The 20,177-nt window shown below is 39.4% G+C and overlaps 2 protein-coding genes across 3 annotated transcripts; one reads left to right on the top strand and one right to left on the bottom strand.

The window, feature by feature from the left end:
• Positions 1-11,483: 11,483 nt before the first annotated feature.
• IL36G (interleukin 36 gamma) lies at positions 11,484-19,117 on the bottom strand. Of its 2 annotated transcripts, XM_012438954.2 has the most exons (5): positions 19,044-19,117; positions 18,437-18,510; positions 17,814-17,918; positions 17,012-17,151; positions 11,484-12,285 (listed from the first exon to the last, which is right to left on the bottom strand). In XM_012438954.2, the coding sequence occupies exons 2-5, from the start codon at positions 18,489-18,491 to the stop codon at positions 12,076-12,078; spliced, it is 510 nt and encodes a 169-aa protein (XP_012294377.2). In that variant the 5' UTR covers positions 18,492-18,510; positions 19,044-19,117; the 3' UTR covers positions 11,484-12,075. The 2 variants fall into 2 exon arrangements, with proteins under 2 accessions (XP_012294377.2, XP_012294378.2); XM_012438955.2 differs by lacking the exon at positions 17,814-17,918.
• Positions 15,713-15,985, top strand: LOC105707887 (non-histone chromosomal protein HMG-17-like). The gene has a single exon (XM_064377806.1). It carries the CDS (start codon positions 15,713-15,715, stop codon positions 15,983-15,985), a length of 273 nt encoding a protein of 90 aa, XP_064233876.1.
• Positions 19,118-20,177: the final 1,060 nt, after the last annotated feature.

The raw sequence follows: 20,177 nt of genomic DNA on the forward strand, positions 1-20,177 counted from the left end.
AAACAGCAACCTAACCCAGCTCCAAGCTGGGCTGTTTTCTCCAAAGGAATTCCAACTGTCATCTGCAATAGAATTTCTGTGCAAGTCAGCCCCAGATCCCAGCTTGGACATAGTTCTCCAAGCAGCAGTGATGTTTGGAGAGTAATACTGAAAGCTGTGCTTTGTCTGAATATCATCAAGAAGCTGCTGCAGCTCTTCATCTTCAAATCACCCCTCCGAGCCTGAAACTGGACTCCTCAGCAGTTTCTGGACAAAGGTTAGCCAAACAGACCAAGTCAAATTTATGAAGCTTTTTCTAGAGTAACAAGATATAAACACTGGAAATGGTCTCTCTGTTTTCAAAACCACTGAAACGGCCTGTGTAGTTTCATGTTTTCATGAAGACTTCTGAGAATTCTTGTTCATCCTCTGCACTCTTGTTTTATTGCTTTCAATGTTCCAGAAGCATATGAACTTCTGAATTTAAAAGTGTCTCTGCTGTTTCAAACTCTTTAGGAAAGTTGAGCTGTGAAGTGTCCTCCTCTATGTCGCCAGCCTGTAGATTGCTGCCGCCTGCTGCCACCACCGTGCTTGCCACCACGCACATCCTTAATTTCTTTTTATTGCTGAGTAGCATTGAATACACCACAACTTGTTTAGCTGTTCATTGCTTGATGGAAATTTAGGTTCTTTCCAATTCGGGGATATTATAAAATTTTATTTGAGGATGTGAACTTTTTATACAAGTCATTTTGTTCAATTTGCTTTTAAATCACTCAAGAGAGAACAACTTTACAGAAGTAAATGTCAAAAAACAGCAGGAGGTATATATTTTTATGTATCTCTTTATTACTATAGAAGCACATAGGTCATTCCAAGCTTGATTAATTTGTGTCTTTTTACACACAAAAATTCAACTGGATGGTCCAGAAGAGTATTTTCCATGTTTACTTAACAATTAGCACTCCCTAGGGTCTTTGGTAAAATATCAATTCTTAGGTCCCACCCTAAACCTAGTAAGTTGCGATTGCTAAAGGAGGGGGGTTTAATTTACTAGGCATGGGGAGAGTACAAGCGCCCTAGGTTTTCTGTGAATATCCAGGTGATTCTAATGTAGTTTCAAGTTTGGGAAATACAGATGTACAAACATTTCTGTATTTCTGTCAATACATAATGACATTTGGGTGCCACAGGTGCTCCACCTTGGGTGACTCCCTCCTGGGTAGGTCATTTGCTGACACCCTACTAGACAGGGACAGCCCTAATGATGACATGTCTCAAAGTTTGCTCTGCCATCTTGCTCAAAGTAATTGTTGCTGATTTCTCACAGTAACAGTCTAAGAAACAAGACAATATTTTATTAACATGTGTTATTAATTATGACCATTGTTTTCAGCACACTGTGGGCAGCATCTTCAGTTCCAATGCCCAGTTGTTCATGCATTATAAGACAATGTCTTCCTGTCCAGATTCAGGAAACAACCGTTACCCTTCCTCAGTCCTGAGAAGATATCAGCCCCAAAGCGACTTGACAGAGAAACATCCCACTCAGCTGTTTTATCTACAATTGTGATCTTTGGTGGCATGGTTATAAGACTATTAATTACCCCCCAGAATCCCCCTTCTCCTAGTGCATCAGACCTTCTATAACACCAATTGCTAAAGGTCCAAAGAAACCAAATTCTTCAATGAGTAATAGCCTACAGCTTGTGCTTCTCAAATACAAAAGTATTTGCTATAGCAAATGTGTAAAAGCCAGATGTGGACCAGGCTATTCACCTGAAAATGAGGATATTGCTCTTCATAGGGATCCTCCATAATTTCATATACCATGGCATAATACACTATTTCTCACATGTGATGGGTAAGGCAGAGAGCCCACATAAATCTGTGTTTTCTGGGTTCCACATGCTTTCTACACGATTATTATAAACTAGTGCTTTCATTTTGATTATACTCTGTCATCAAAGCCTCTTCTGTATCACCAGAATGAACATCTTACCCTTGAGCCCAGCCACATTATGTTAGGACTCATATTTGAGCTTTGTTTTGAGCTCACATTTGTGCCAAGTGAAAGTCCGAGGTATCAGTTCCTGAACAAACAAAGCATTTCACAGTAGAGAAAAAAGGTGGTAATACCAAATCATCACACAGCCTGTAGCAGGATGGAGACGCTGTAACACTTACAACCATAATCACGTTGCAAGCAAATGTGTCATCAGCTTTCAATTAATAATGTAAACTGGCAGCTGTAATGACCTGCCGCCATTGATTAGCAGTGAGTATAGGAGTAAATATCCAATGACTAATTCCTCTACTTAATATTCCAGAATTAATTAGCTTTAATACCTATTTTAATGTTGATTTTTACAAAACTACAGTGTCAACATTATATTCAATTGAGGAAGAAACATTAGAGGAGAGTAGCAGAGCAAGGAGATAAAGTAGGACTTTGCATTAATCATCCCACACAGAAACATCAATTTGATCAACTATCCATGCACACACACAAAAAATCACAAGAGCGAAGGAAACCAGATGAGAGATCACAGTACTTGATTTTAGCATGATAATAATAAGACATTCATTGAAGAGAACAGAAAGGACAGTTTTACATTACTCACATCATCCCTTCCACAACATCAGGCAGTGCAGTATAGAGAGAGACATTATCTCTTTGGGTAAAGGAAAGAAAAAGGAATTTAGATTAAGACTTCACCTTGGAACTCAGTACCAGGCCTGCCACAGTAAAACCCACCACTGGGCAAGCCACTTGATCCCTACCACCAGGCTTATACCTGTAGATGGAGCCTCTAGATCTACCCTGGAACCAGTGAGATGGATTTGAGTTTGGCACAAGTCACTGCCAGCAATGAGCATGCCATAGTGACAATGTTCTTGGGCATGCCTTCCCTAGTGGTATGCTGGTCTCAGAGACTTTAAGCTTTGGATGTGACCCATGCTGCCTCAGCCTCTGCTGTCAAAAGATTCTGGCCATGGTGGTCCTGGACTTAGAGCAGCTCCTAGTGCCACAATTGCTGAAGTGGTCACAGTCTTAAGGGACTTCACCAGTCAAACTTCTCTGAATCTCTAGACAGGCTTACTGCTAAAGAAAGCTCTCAAACAAAGCCAGATTGCAAAGGCTAGATAAGGTACCTACATCAATGCACAGACATCTACAAATGGCTACAAGAATCAAGATAAATCAAGGAAAGATTATTTCACCAAGCAGACAAAACAAGGTGCCAGTGACTGGCCCTAAAGAAATGGAGACTGGAGAACTGCCTGACAAGAAATTCAAGATACCTGTTTAAACGAAGCTCAGCAAACTTAAAGAACATACAGAAAAACAGTTCAAAATTTTGTCAGAGAAATTCAACAGAGATAGTGAAATAACTTGCAAAAACTCAAACAGAAATTCTGGAGCTGAAAAGAAGTGAAAAAAACAAAAATACAATAGAGACCATCCATAGCAGAATTGATCAAGAAAAGGAAAAGAATCTGTGAACTCAGAGACGGGGTAATTCAAAATAGACAGTCAGTGGAGGAAAAAGAATAAAAATAAATTTGAAGAAAGCATACAGGATTTATAAGGTAACATCAAAAGAGCAAATGTATGGGTTACTGGTACTCAAGAGGGAGTAAAGAAACAGAAAGGAAGAGAATAACAACGGAAAATTTTCCAAACCTGGAGAAAGATACAAATATCCAAGTACAGGAAGGTCAAAGATTTCTAATCAAATTCAACCCAAATAAGACTCTCCCACAACATACAATCATCACTGTCAAATACAAAAAGAGTATCCTGAAAGTAGCAAGGGAAAAGAAGCAAATAACATAACATAGAGTCTCTATATGCCCAACAGCAAACTTCTCAACAGAAACCTCATAGGCCAGGAGAAAACAGAATGATATATTTAAAATGCTGAAAGAAAAAAACCTGCCAACCAAGAATATTCTAATCAGCAAAGCTGTATTTCAAAATGATGGAGAGATGAAGATTTTTCAGACATACAAAAGCTGAGGGAATTCGTCACCACCAAACTTGTCTTACAAGAAATGCTAAAGGGAGTTCTGCAAATGAAAAATAAAGATGCAAATGAATAACACCAAAACATCGGAAAGAATATGACTCATTGGTAAAAGTAGGTACATAATCAAACTCTGAATACTCTATTAACATAATGGTAGTTTGTAAATTACTTATATCTTAGTATGAAGGTTAAAAGACAAAACTATTATAAATAGTAACTATAAAAATTTCTTAAGGAATATGCAATATAAAAAGATATAAGCCATGACATCAAAAGTTCAGAATTCTGAGAGAGGAGTGAAATTAAAAAATGGAAATTTACATGAGGCCAGCAAACATATGAAAAAATGCTCATCAACACCGGTCATTAGAGAAATGCAAATCAAAACTACATTGAGATACCATCTCACGCCAGTCAGAATGGCAATCATTAAAAAATCTGGAGACAACAGATGCTGGAGAGGATGTGGAGAAATAGGAACAATTTTACACTGTTGGTAGGAGTGTAAATTAGTTCAACCATTGTGGAAGACAGTGTGGTGATTCCTCAAGGACCTAGAAATAGAAATTCCATTTGACCCAGCAATCCCATTACTGGGTATATATCCAGAGGATTATAAATCATTCTACTATAAGGACACATGCACACAAATGTTAATTGCAGCACAGTTTACAATAGCAAAGACCTGGAACCAACCCAAATGCCCATCGAAGATAGACTGGACAGGGAAAATGTGGCACATATACACCATGGAATATTATGCAGCCATCAAAAACAATGAGTTTGTGTCCTTTGTAGGGACATGGATGAACCTGGAAACCATCATTCTCAGCAAACTGACACAAGAACAGAAAATCGAACACCACATGTTCTCACTTATATGCGGGTGTTGAACAATGGGAACACATGGACACAGGGAGGGGAGCACTACACACTGGGGTCTGTTGGGGGGAAATAGGGGAGGGACAGTCGGGGGTGGGGAGTTGGGGAGAGATAGCATGGGGAGAAATGCCAGATATAGGTGAAGGGGAGGAAGGCAGCAAATCACACTGCCACGTGTGTACCTATGCAACAATCTTGCATGTTTTTCACATGTACCCCAAAACCTAAAATGCAATAAAAAAAAAAGTGGAAATTTTTGCAATCAAATTTAAGTTGTCATCAGTTTGAAATAACCTGTTGCAACCATAAAAAGTTTTTGTAAGCCTCATAGTAATCACAAGCCAAAAACCCACACACTAAAAATAAAAATTAGGAATAAAAATATACTACTAAAGAAAATTAGCTACAAAGGAAGACAGTAAGAGAAAAAGAAAGGAATAAAGGATCCACAAAACAACTAGAAAACACTAACAAAATGGCAGGAGTAAGTTTTTACCATTAATAATTACCTTGAATATAAATGAACTAAATTATCCAATAAAAAGACATAGAGTAGCTGAATATTAAAAAAAAAAGAAAGACCCAACTTACACTGCCAACAAGAGACTCACTTCATCTATAAGGATACATGTACAATGAAAGTGAAAGGGTGGAAAAAGATGTTCTATGCATAGGGAAACCAAAAGAGAGCAGAAGTAGCTATAGTTATATTGGATAAAATAGATTTGAAATTAAAAACTTAAAGACATAAAGAAGGTTATTATATAATGGTAAAAGGGTGAATTCAGCAAGAGCATATAACAATTATAAAAATATATTCACCAATCAGAGCACCTAACTATATAAAGAAAATATTAATAGATCTAAAGAAAGAGATAGACTGTAATACAATAAGTTTGGGACTTCAACACAAACAGATGAAGCATTTCATAGTTTGTTTGTGTTGAAATAGACACAAAGTAGACAACAGAAATGAACAAAAAAATTGCATTTAATAGCTACAGAATACATATTCTTCTCAATTGTACATGGAACATTCTTCAGAATAAATTTTATATTAGGCCACAAAACAAGTATTAACATATTTAAGAATATTGAAATCATATCACATATTTTCTCTGACCACATTGGTATATAACTTGAAAGAATTAACAGGAGAAGCCTGGTAACATTTACAAATACATGGAAATTAAACAACATGTTACTGAACAACTAATGGGCCAATAAAGAAATTTAAAGGAAAATTTTAAAATGTCTTGAGAAAAATGAAAATGGAAACACAATATACCAAAACTTATGGAATGCAGCATTAGCAGTCCTAAGAGTAACATTTATAGAGATAAACACTTATATTAAAAAAAGAAATATCTCAAATAAACAACCTAATGTTGCATCTCAAGGAACTAGAAAAGCAAGAACAAACTAAACCTAAAATTAGTAGAAGAAAAAAATAATAAAAATCGGAGCATAAATCAACAAAATAGAGACTTAAAAAAAGATCAACAAAATGAAGAGCTGGTTTTTAAAACAAAGAAAATTGACAAACTGTAAGCTAGACTAAGAAAAAATGAGAAGATTCAAATAAATAAAATCAGAGAGGAGATGTTACAGCTGACATCACCAAAATACAAAGACTCATAGAGACTACTATGAACAATTATACGCCAGTGAATTGGAAAACCTTGAAGAAATAGATAAATTCCTGGGCACATAAAGCCTACCACTATTGAAATATGAAGAAATGAAAAGCCTGAGCAGGCTTTAGGAAAGGAGATTGAATCAGCAGTTTAAAAGTCTCCCATCAAAGAAAAGCTCAGGACCTAATGGCTTCACTCCTTAATTCTATCAAACATTTAGTGAAGAACTAACACCAAGCCTTTTCAAACTACTTCACAAAGTTGGAGAGAATGGAATTCTTCCAAACTGATTCCACAAGGCCAGCATCATCCTGATGCCAAAACCAGACAAGAACACAACCAGAGAAGAAAACTACAGACCAATATCCCTGAAGAACATAGATGCAAAATTCCTTAACAAACTCCTAGCAAACCAAATTCAATGGCAAATTAAAAAGATTATTCACCATAACCAAGTGGAAATCATCTCAGGTATGCAAGGATGGTTCAATATTCACAAATCAATAAATACAATATACCATATTAACACAATAAAAGAAAAAATATACAATCATTTTAATAGATGCAGAAAAAACATTTGACAAAATTCAACACATCTCTTCATGATAAAAATGCTCAATGGATTAGGTATAAAAGGAATGTATCTGAACACAATAAAGGCCATATACAACAAACCCACCGCTAATATCATACTGAATGGGGAAATGTTTGAAGCTTTTATTCTAAGATTTGGAAGAAAAAAAGGATGTCCACTTTAACCACTTCTATTTAACATAGTACTGGAAGTCCTAGCCAGAGCAAGTTCATCAAAAGAAAGAAATAAAGGGCATCCAAATTATAAAGGAGAAAGTTAAATTGTCCATGTTTGCTTTTGACATGCTATTATATATTAAAAATCTTAAACATTGAATAAAAATATGTTAGAACTAATAAACTAATTCAGTAAAGTTTCAGGTTTCAAAATCAACATTCAAAAAACAGTAGCATTTTTTTTTACTTTAAGTTCTGGGATATATGTACAGAACATGCTGGTTTGTTACATACATGGGCCATGGTGGTTTGCTGCACCTATCAACTCATCATCTAAGGTTTTAAGCCTCACATGCACCAGATATTTGTCCTAATGTTCTCCCTCTTCTTGCCCCTCATCTCCTCACAGGCCCCAGTGTGTGATGTTCCCCTCCCTATGTCCATGAGTTCTCATTGTTCAAATCCCACTTGTGAGTGAGAACATGTGGCATTTGCTTTTCTGTTCCTGTGTTAGTTTACTGAGAATGATGGTTTCCAGCTTCATCCATGTCCCTGCAAAGGACATGAACTCATTCCTTTTTATGGCTGTATAGTATCCCACAGTGTATATGTGTCACATTTTCTTTATCCTGTATATCATTGATGAGCATTTGGGTTTGTCCCAGGTCTTTGCTCAAAAAACAGTAGCATTTTATACACCAATAGTAAACACTACTTTAAGCAAATTATTAAACAAATGACACTACTTAAAACAAGTGATCAAGTAATAACATGAGATTTAATGATGAAGACCTACTGCCAAGGCACTGGGGACACTGATGAATTAGTCATGGCTCCCACCATTGTGAACATGATACTAGGCAACAAGCTTTGTGTCAAATAAATATATTCCTCTGTTATATATTTATTATATTTTAACCATAAGTCTTAATGGTTTGATGAGACAACATTGAGAAAAAATGAAATATGAGAGATTTTAGCATCATCACAACTAATGCTGCTAAACAGAGTTATTAAAGGTGTGGACATTATTGCATACTTAATTAAAAAGAAGATCTCTAAACATAGTGGGTAAGTTTATAATATATGCTATAATACAAAATCAAAGTCTGAGGAAGATCTACCTAAATAAAGTAGATATTGTTTTGTCCCTCCAAAGGGAAACATGATGTAAAACAAATAAAGCTTTTTGTAAGTCTCTTTTAATTTTTAATTCATGAAATAGAAAATTAATTTGCTTTTTGACAGATTTTAAAGGATTTTTGTCAAGACTATAAAAATTGCTTTACGCTAAAAATACTACATCTTCTATGGTGTTAGAGTGTCTTTGTGGTAATTTGTAAAATGTTAAAACACAGACACACACACCTACCTAAGAGTATTAAAAATTGTTATAGTAAATCCTATAATTGTCATTATTACTATTAAAAAATAATAAATAAATAAATCTCAGCAAACTGACACAAGAACAGAAAATCAAACACTGCATGCTCTTATTCATAGGCGGGTGTTGAACAATGAGAACACATGGACACAGGGAGGGGAGCATCACACACTGGGATCTGTTGTGGAGGGCCAAGGGAGGGGCAGCGGGGGTGTGGGAAGGTTGGGGAGGGATAACATGGGGAGAAATGCCAGATGTAGGTGACGAGGGGATGGAGGCAGCAAACCACATTGCCATGTGTGTACCTATGCAACAATCCTGCATGATCTGCACATGTACCCCAGAACCTAAAGTACAATTTAAAAAATAATAAAAATAATAATAAATAAATAATGTTGGGAAAACCAAATATCCACAGGCAGAAAAATGAAATTAGACTCTTATCTCTCACCATATACAAAAATTAACTTAAAATGGATTAAATACTTAAATGTAAGACTTGAAACTATGAAACTACTAGAAGAAAACATAAGAGAAACATTGTCTGGGCAAGGATTTTTTGAATAAGACCTCAAAAGCACAGGCAACAAACAAAATCAAAAATAGACAAATGTGATATCAATCTACATAAAAGGAAACAATAAACAGAATGAAGAGACAATTTACAGAATGGGAGAAAATATTTGCAACCTATACATCTGACAATGGGTAAATATCAAAAATACATGAGGAACTTAACTCAGCTGAAATAAATAAATAAATAAATAACTTGGTTGAAAAATAGGCAAAATACCTGAATAGACATTTCTCAAAAGAAGACACACAAATGACCAATAGGTATATGAAAAAAAAAGCTCAATATTACTAATCAGAGAACTGCAAATCAGAATCACAATGAGATATCACTTCTCCCTAGTTAGAATGCCAGTTATCAAAAATACAAAGGGTAAGTGTTGTCAAGGATGCGGTGAAAAGGGAGCTCATATACACTGTTGGGGGAGCACTTAAATCAGTGCAGCCACTATGAAAAACATTATAGTAGTTCCTCAGAAAATTACAAATAGAATGATCATATGATCCAGCAATTCCACTATGCAAAGGAATTCAAATCCTTCTATCAAAGAGATATCTGCACTCCCATATTTATTATAACACCATTCACAATAGCCAAGATATTGAGTCAACCTAAGTGTCCATCAACAGATGAGTAGATAAAGAAAATGTGGTACATACACATAATGAAATACTATTTAGTTATAAAAAAGGGATTGAAATCCCATCATTTGTGATTATACAGATGAACCTGGAGAACATTATGCTAAATGAAACAAGCCAGACACAGAAAGACAAATACCATGTGATCTCACTTATATGTGAAATCAAAAAATGTTGATCTCATCAGGGTAGAGAGTAAAATGGTAGTTATCAAAGACTGGTGTAGTAAGGCAGGAGGAGGGATGGGGGTGACAGCCAAGGGCTACATAATTACAGTTATGTAGGAGGAATAAATTTCAAGAGACCTATTGTACACCAAGGTGACTATAGTAAATGATGATATATTCTCTCAAAAAAAATGTAGAGAGTGGATGTTATGTGCTCTCACCACAAAAATGGTAACTGTGTGAGGTAATATATTTGTTAATTACCTAGATTTAACCATTCCACAAATGTATATATACCTCATAACATCATGTGATACTCAATAAAAATATACACTATTATCTGTCAATTTAAAAAGATACCTAAAAATTGAGCTTTAAAAACTTTTTAGAAATTTAATTAAAAATGATTAAAATCCCAAAAAGTTAAAGAATAAAGAGAAATCACATTAAATCCATGCTTGCTGATTGCTTACTGTAATTCTTAGTAGAGAATGCAGTCTGATTATCCAAAAGTAGGAAAAAAATTAAGTTGTTTATGCTATTTTGGAGAATGTACTTAAGCAAACAGAATGTTCCGCATTTTCATTGTTAGAATAAAAATAAAGAAATCTACTATATACAGAATCAGATCTGAGTTAAATATTTCTACAATTATACCCACAGTTAGTGTGTTAGGTCATTTTTACATTGCTATAAAGAAATACCCAAGACTGTGTAATTTATAAAGAACAGAGGTTTAATTAGCTCACAGGTCTGCAGGCCTTACAGGAAACATGGTGTTGGTATCTGTTTGGCTTCTAGGGAGACCTCAGGAAGCTTCCAATCATGACAGAGGGTGAAGAAGGAGCAAGCACATCACATGGCAAAACCAGGAGCAGCAGAGAAAGTGAGGGTAGATGTGCCACACACTTTTAAACAACCAGATCTTGTGGGAATCCACTCACTATGGTGAGGACAGCATCAAGCCATAAGTGATCCACTCCTGTGACTCAAACACCGCCCACCAGGCTCCACCTTCAACATTGTGGATTACGTTTCAACATGAGATTTGGATGAGGACAAACATCCAAACTATATCAGTCAGCTATTTAATTTTTTCAGAAGATATTGTCTAAAGGTGGCTGTCGGGAAAGCAAGATTATCTCTTCCAAAAAAAAAAAAAAAAAACACCTTTACTGAAGTTTTTAAAGAAAGTATGTGGATGGTGAGATGGTCTAAAAGGAAAATCCTAGAGGAAGCAGGGAAAAAGCAAGGCTATTCAGCCATAAAGAAAAAAGCCAAATAGCGGAGCCCTGTTACATACTGAATTTCTCACCCCAACCCCATCACTATCCACCAAGAAAGGCCCTTTAGTCCCCAGCTAAGCCCCAGTCCCAGGCTTAACCACTTCAATGGCTTCATTCAACTACTCTTGCTAATTTCAGTTTACTCTTTGTTTATATCAGTTTTAGCTTTATTATTATATAAATATACAAAGTTTTTTTAACTTTAAGATCACACATTACAATTAGGACAAAAGCTTAATACAAGAATTCTTTTTCTTTACAAGGTCTTACTGCTGAGAAGGTTCTATTATGCACAATGAGGTATAGTGGCAACATATAAAGACTGTGGATATACCCCAAAAGGAAATAAAGCAAAACAGAAACAGAGATCAGCTCTATGCTAGTCACGCCATCATGAGTAAGACACATGAGCTCTGAAGCATCTTCATACTCACCCCCAGGAGAAAGCCCAGTGGTTTGGTCTTTTGAGTCTTAAGTCACTGATACAGATGCCTTGTGAGCTACACAGCATCAGCTTGAGAGAAGAGCCTTATACCACCCAGCTCTCCTGCTTCTGAGCCCACATCCTGTTCTTCAGTTGCTATGAAGTTATTGCTTCTTCTTCATTATAAAATGAGATAACAGCAGCCTTGCTCTCATCTTAGCACCAGCGTAAAAATGACACTAACAAAATGTAGACGAAAACACATTGGGAACCAGAAACTTTAAAACAAAGACAAACCTGCCACCTCTAGGCTAAGTTCAGTCCTTTATATCTAATTCAAAGGCAGTGTTGTGTGACTTCCCAAGTTCTGAAGTCAGGAAAATGGGCTGGTCTCTGTTGGAGGAGGCAATGAACCAGCCCGGGAAGGCCACAGACTCAAGGGTGGAGGTCCTACCAGTCTTGAGACGATAGAAAAGGAAGGGTTTCATGGGCTCGGGTTGGTCATACAGATCCATGATCTTCTGCTCCTGAAATGTGAGAACAAGTACCCATGAGGAGAAACAGAAGCTGTTTGAGATATTCAGTGTTATTCAAAATAATTCAATAAATATTCCAAAGTTCCAGGAAACCTTATCCATCAGGCCTAGAGAAACACACATTTTGAAGGAGCAGCAGAATAAACATATATGAAATGTTACCTTCTAAGTCCCCACCCTCAAATCCAGAGATGGTGTGGGAAGTTTACAAGGAAGAGTTTAATGAACAAGCAGCCACACTTGAACAACAAGTTAGAACTCTTCATACACAAGAGGCTGAGGGGACCCTTCGGAAAAGGAAGAAGTTGGAAATTACCTCCCTTACCAATACCATAACAGTGAGAGCCACTACCCCGCAAGAACCACTGGTATGACAAAGGACAGCCAGATTAGGCTATGAATTTCTGACTAATTGCCAAATATATGAGAAAGATAAACACCAATGAAAAAGACACAAAAGGGTCTAACAAATCAAAGGATTTGTATCAAAGGAGGAAAATAAATAGAACAATCAGCAAATGGCTTCTATATTGTATATGAAACTATATTCTATATGTCTGTATATTTGTATGTACATGCATTTTGTATTTAGGTAAAATGAGTATTTCTAAATAAATTGCACGTGCTCAAGATCTCAAGAGAGACACAGAAATGATTTGTAATTCAGCCACATTCCACTGTAAGTGGGAAGTTCTTCTCCCATAGGATTCCTTTACTCACTTAATGGCTTCCAGTTAGTCTGATTCTTTGGGTAGCCAGAAACCTAGGAGTCATTCTTGACATTTCTTTTCTTTTCTTTTCTTTTTAATTCTGTAACATCTAACCCAGGAGCAAGGCCTATGGACTCTATTTCCAAATATTTCCTGAATCGGGTCACCTCTTTAACTCCACACACAGTGTCAACCCCAAACCAGGCCATCATTCTCTCACCTGGACAATTAGGGTGACCTTCTAAATGTTCTACTTGAACTTACTGTATTCTCTAATAATCATTCTCCACAAGGCTGGTAACCGAACTTTAAACTGAAGTAAATAAATAAGATTACAATACCCTTTTGCATGATTTTCCATTGTTATTAAAATGAAACTCCTCAGCAAAGCCCACAGGGTCTACAGCACCCAGCTCTTGTCTACCTGCTGCCCTGCCCTCTTCCCACTCTCCTGCATGTTCATTCTGCCCCACCACACCTGTCTTCTTCTTTGCCTTTCAAGACACCAAGATGTTCCCACCCAGGATGCTGGCACTTACTCTCGCTGCACCTCACACCACCCCCACATCTTCCCATGGCCAGCTCCTCCCCATCACCCGCATCACCTTCTTGGGGAGAGCTTCACTGAACATCCCATCCCAGCCAAAATAGGTTTAGAATTCCCCCCGCCACTCATTGCGATCACATTCCTGAGTTACTTTCTTCATTCTTACCAATTGATATCTAAACATAGCATATTTATTTATCATTCCCAGAATTATTGTTAGACTTGTTCATCACTGTATTCCTCAACATGGAGGAAAGCCCCCAGCATTCTACTGAATAGAGATTTGCTGTTTAATAAATGCAAGAATGCTTCCTCATTTCAAGCTCCCATACCTCCTCCATCATCACCTTCAACTTCTTACCCACTAAGAAAATTGAAGTAATTAGAAGAAAACTTGTACAAACCACCCCATAACATGGGTTCCCAGCCCACTGCACCCATACCCCACCTCCCTGCTTGAGTAGAACTGAGTGACAGGTCCCATCTGCACCTGCAACTTAAGGACATCCCTCTAGCCATTCTCCCTGCTCTCTTGTGTTCCATCAATTTTGCTTGCTCTGCTCAGTCATTCCCATCAGCATATTTGCTGTCATTTTTACCATCTTAAGCAACATAACTCATTTGCTTACCCACCACCACTGCCAGTTCCGCTTTGCAGAAACTTGCAATTGCTGTCTATATTTGCTGTCTCTGATTTCTTTCTTGTAATTCCTCTCTTTAAACTTACTTGATCCAAGCTTTTGTCTCCACCACAGCAACAACACTGCTCCTACCAAGATCCCCAAAGACCCACCCATTGCCAAATGCAATTTTGCAATTCTTAGTCCCCATCTGAGAACAAAGGCACAACATAAGGGTGACTTAGCTGACAGGACAAAGTAGAAAATGTCATTCTCAGTCCTCATCTTATTGGTCACACTCACAATCCTGTCTCCTCCACTTAAAATACTTCCAGAATCTAACCCATCTCTGCTGCTATCTCCTTGCCCATCAAATCACACCTCAATCACCTCAAAGTCTCCTGAAGGACTTTTGCCTTTGCCCGCCACAGTCTGAGATCAAAGAGCATCCAGAGCAATCATTTTTAGACCTAAGCCCCTTCACACCATTCTTCTGTTCAAAACATTCTAATATTTCACATTTCACTCGGATTGCAAGGCTGAGTCCTTGCAAAGAACAACGAGACTTTCGTGTCTGCCTTTATCTCTCTGGACTCCTTCCTCAGTTCACTCTGCACTCTTTCCTCAATTCACTCTGCACTCCTTCCTCTGTTCACTCTGCACACCTGTCCTCACTGGTTCTGAGACGTGCCCTCACTGGACACCTGCTGACTAACTTCCCTAGCTCTTTCTACTCCCTGCTAACATCTCACCAAGGCAAGGATGCCTACTGCACTATTCCCCACTGCAGCCTGACCCCACCTGTGTTCCTGGTACTGCTGGTCTCTATCCTGCTCTAACCAGTTTTATTTTTCTAGAAGAAGTAAAGACCTCTAACATAGCACAAATATACCTACTATTATATTTATTGTTTGCCATTTTTCTCCTTTCACTAGAATCTAAGCCCTGGGTAGTCAAGGCTCTTTGCCATTCTGTGCACAGATATATCTCAAGCACCTACACAGTGCTGGAGGCCAGGAAGTGCCCACGCATTTGCTGAATTGAATTGGATTGGGTTGAATCAAATTGAATAAAACTGAAGTTTGTAAAACAAGGACAAACAGTCATTTAAAAAATAAAAGAAGAACAAATCAGAGAGCTTGGAAATTAAAACAGTAAAGGTTGAAATTTCAGGAAATGCTGTTAAGGATGATTTCCAGAGGAGACAACACTGAAAATGTAGCCATGAGCTCTCAGAGCAAAGCAAGAAATTCTCCCAGCTGCAACACCAAAATTTTTAAAAGCAATGAAAGGATAGAAAGTATAAAAAATTAGATGGGATATTGAAGTAAGATCCATAACTTCCAATGATGGATGAATAGGAATTCCAAAAAGAAAATAAGGGTGAGAATATACTTGAAGAAATCATGGCCAAGAACATATCAAAAGTTAAGGAAGACAGAGCAGTATGAAGAAGAGACAAGAATGACCCCTGGGCCGACCAAAGCCCGCACGCCGCTGCATCCCGCGCCCAGCACCTACGTCCCTCCGCCGTCGCCACCATGCCCAAGAGGAAGGCTGAAGGGGACGCTAAAGGAGATAAAGCCAAGGTGAAGGACGAACCACAGAGAAGATCGACGAGGTTGTCTGCTAAACCTGCTCCTTCAAAGTCAGAGCCCAAGCCTAAAAAGGCCCCTGCAAATAAGGGAGAGAAGGTACCCAAAGGGAAAAAGGGAAAAACTGATGCTGGCAAGGAAGGGAATAACCCTGCAGAAAATGGAGATGCCAAAACAGACCAAGCACAGAAAGCCGAAGGTGCTGGAGATGTTAAGTGAAGTGTGTGCATTTTTGATAACTGTGTACTTCTGGTGACTGTACAGTCTGAAATACTATTTTTTATCAAGTTTTATAAAAAGACAGAATTTTGTTTTACTTTTTTAAAAAGCTATGTTGTTACCACATAGAATACTTCATTGTTTTTTGGGGGAAAAGGGGCTTATGTCACTAATAAAATGTCTCTGAAGCTGGATCGATGTGGGGAAAACGCCTTTCCCTTCTAGTTTTGAGAGACTTCCTCTTGACTCCCAGGAGGAGGGATTCCCTGACTTTGACATACATGGCCACCTTGGCACACAAAAGCCTTGTGGTATGGAAAAACAAATTCGTTTTTATGTCCTCTTCTCCCTTTTCTTCTTTCAGCATAGACTTAACTCCCTTAAGCCCAGACATCTGTTATGACCTGATCCCCAATAACTGGTTACCAGTGTGTCAGTCAATCTGGACTTTCCAGTGATGTCACTAAGATGGCACTTGTCAAAAGAGCCGTGGTTCCGTTTCTAGATTGTGGATCTTCAAATAAATTCTGCCATCTTCATTTACTTCCTGAAAGTCAGGGTCGGCTCGTGAAAAGTTGTTAAACAACATGCTAAATGTGAAATGTCAACCCTCACTCTAAACTTTCCCTGTTCAGAGCATCAGATGAAGACTTCATTGGGTTTTATAGTGGCTTTCTGATTTTTGGTAGTCCACTGAAAAAGGCAGTTTGAAAGTAGTTTCATACTGTTAACGATCGTCTGCCCATATCCTGCCTGAAATACCATGATTGTTTATGGAAAGTATTTTTAATAAAGTTGGATACAGTTGGCTTAGAAAAAAAAGAAAGGAAGGAAGGAAGACAAGGGCCTCAACTTCTCACAGCCAGAATAAAAAGAAAAGTCTATTGCATATACATAACTTAAAAGAAGCTGGGAATAAATACACTTAGGAAGATAAGACTATTTCTTTTTTAATTCTAAAATTAGGTATTCAACCAAACACTTCTAAAAGAAAAGGCTTTTAAAATATTTTTCTTAGTTACTCACTTTTAGCAGCAAAGTGGGCTGTCCTCCAACCTCCTCACAACACAGACACATTTCTGGATTCTGGATTCCCAAATAAATGGGATCCCCTTTGCCTTGCTCGAGAGCCTCTGGATACTTGCATGTGACAACAGCGACAATGACTGTAAAGGTAAGAGGAGAGATGGTGTCAGTTTCCTTTTGAAGTCAGAGAAGATTATTTAATTTAGAAGGCAGTATCTATAAGTGAGTCTGGAAAAGAACTGAAGAGTGTAATCCCAACTAGACCCACCAGATGGCTAACCCCTCTATTCATTCATTCATTCACACCATGTGCCAATCACTGCCCTAGTAAATGAGCAAACACAGAGAGCTAATCAGACAGCAGAGTCTGCTCCTGAGATTCTCATGCCTCTGCTTGAGCACGTGGAGATGGGAAACTCCTACACCAAGCAGCTCCTCTGATTCTTGGAGAGCTCGGTCCTTTTTGCAAGTTTTTCTCAATGTGATGCTGAAATCTGCCTTCCTGTGGTATTCACCCATTTAGTCTTTTTAGGACACCTTGAAGTCATGCAGAACAAGCTAAAGACGGGGCTTCAGGTGACTGAAAGCATCTTTCCTATTCCCCAAGAGGCTCCTCCACCGTCTATGGCTTCTTCATCTTAGTGGAACACAAACTTCTCCCTGACTTCTCTTCCCAATTAGGTATGAAATTCTCCCCACTTCAGGTTGGTCATATTGTAAAGTCACACTTTTACAAAAGGCTGGTGCCAGCTTTCCAGCCACACCAGTGCAAATGGTGGTGCAGGCACAGGTGACCACTTACCTGGAGTCACACTGCTACTCCTTGGAACTGATACAAGGGTCTGACCCTGAAGGGTCCACACTTGCTGATTCAAATCGTTAACACCCCCAGTCTTAGGGTGTAATGCTAATTTGGGGATGGAGAAAACAAACGAAGAAATATTATAATCAAGGCTGCTTTACTAGACCCAAGGAGAAAAGTATCCAACCCAGGCCCTGTTGTAAGGAAGGTGTGAGGTTTACATCCCAAAACTGGCAGCACTCACATCACCCATCAGCCCAGCCTTTCTTCCTAATGAAGTTGTGAGCTCTGTTGAGGAGGGCAAGGGCTGCCAAGGGAAGTCACTGGTTTAAGAGGGCAAACCATCAAGACAGAGGGCAATGAGCAGTCTCACAGAACCTGTGTGCCAAGGCCCAGCTATCCTCTTTTGTGACTGTTCTGTGCTTGGCTCGATGCTGGGGACTGGAGCTGGAGCAGTGACTAAGCAATAGCTCCCACCCTCCAGAAGCCCAGGGTCCAGTGGTAGGTGGGCAGCACCAGGTGGGAAGGTCAGTGCACTGAGAGGAGCAGAGAAGCCTGGGGCTTCCACAGGAGACAGCTGAGTGCAGAGGGCCTTGGCCTCCAGAGCCCCATCCCAACAGCACCTGCTTGCTGGGTGACCTTTCCTCCATCACCAAGGTGTCCTGGAGAGCCTCTCATAGCGTGGTTGTCTCAGCACCTGTGAGGCAGACATAGGAGAGATGAACCATGGGAGATGTTTCCAAGACCTTCCAGGACACAAGCTCCTCGGGCCCTCATTCTAGAGAGGGAGCTGGGAAACCTGGCCTGACACGAAGCTCTGGTCAGAAGTTCTGAGCCACATCTGGGACAAAACTTAAAGGAAGCATCAGCAAAGGGAGAGCAGGTAGAATTTTCCTCCACCCGGAGATCCAGTTAGTATCATAGTGTCTCCCCTACAAGCTCAAAAGCCAAGCATAAAATTTGACCTCAAATAAGTCACAGGCACCTGATGCCCATGTCTCCTTTTCTCTGAAGCCTCTATCCCTCCGTCAGCATTGTTTTTGCCTAGGAGCAGGGGAGGGTCCCATGCTAGGGCTGCTCTGCCAGGATCCCAGCAACTCCCCAGTGAGAAGCAGCCCCACACAGGACAAGGCATAGAGCCAGCCTGACGTGGCCCTTCTCTTCGTTGAGCCCCAAAGCACAGACAAGAGGAAAGACTCCGGGTTGGGGGGAGCCAGCTATTAACTATACCTGGCAAAAAAAAGGGCCTTTATCTACAGTCCAGGGGACCGAATCGTGGCTCCAGCAGCTTCCAAGGGCAGTGACAGGCTCTAATGGAGCCTGGGTTATTTATCTGAGCAGAGAGGGAGGCCCCAGCTTCCTGGGTGGGGCGTAAGAAATCACAGAAATAGCACAGGTATGACCTATCTGGGCTCCCTGAGAAATAGGTCTTGAGCCAACCCACACAAAATCAACCACAAGGAAATGAGGTTGATGACAGATCCTAGGTTTCTCAGAAAGGGGAGACTAAGGGACTTCCCCGGAGTTCGGCTCTCCTGCCATGTCATTCTGGGGCTAGGACTGGAAATGCCAGGCACCCTCATGTCAGGGACTCCATCTCCTGGATTGAGAGCCTTGCCCTCTGCAGTCAGGCTACAGGCATCCTGTGAGAGCAAAATTAGCCACATGTCTCAGATAAGATCCCTATGGCATTTCTCAACTACCCTACCTAAGTCTGCACATGAATGGAGAGCCAGGCAGTAGAGCTCCCCTACCTAATACTCTTTCAGCTCCATCAACATAGGGAGCCACAGGGACTACGTAGACTTGCCTTTAAATGAGGAAAGCCTGGTCTCAGGTACCCCCAAAATGCAGTGGACTCCAGAACTGCCTCAGGAAGTAAAGAGTTGGGCAGTGATTTCTCCCAAATCTGAGCCCCAGATGCCAGTTTCTCCCCCACCCTTTGCCGTAGTAATGCAGGACATTTCTAGATTTCTGATCAGTGGTAATGGTTATTTTTATATCTTTTTTATACACCCCGTCTTATCTGCTATAGTCAAGCCTAAAAAATTGCTGAGGTACAAGTTAACTAGAGTGAAGTGAGTTTTAGGAGACATACTTGAAGCACCAACAGCTTCAGGTTCACCTGTCTATAAGGAAGAAAAGTACAAAGAACGAGACGGAATCTTCTAGATAAGCTCATCCATGAGCCCCTCTTTCCAGCCCTGGAAAGAGTCTCCTGACAACATCTCTTACTTTCCATCCCTATCTTCTGGTATAGGAAGAGTACAACCCTTTCCTGCCGTGGCCCCAATCCTATCACTTTTGGCTTATAGTGTGACCCTAGGAGAGGGTGTGGTAATGTCAGGTACACCTTTGTTCAAA

This window comes from Aotus nancymaae, unplaced genomic scaffold, assembly GCF_030222135.1.
Source record: "Aotus nancymaae isolate 86718 unplaced genomic scaffold, 86718_ANA_hifiasm-v0.15.2.pri h1tg000017l, whole genome shotgun sequence".
Classification (NCBI taxonomy): Eukaryota; Metazoa; Chordata; class Mammalia; order Primates; family Aotidae; genus Aotus; species Aotus nancymaae.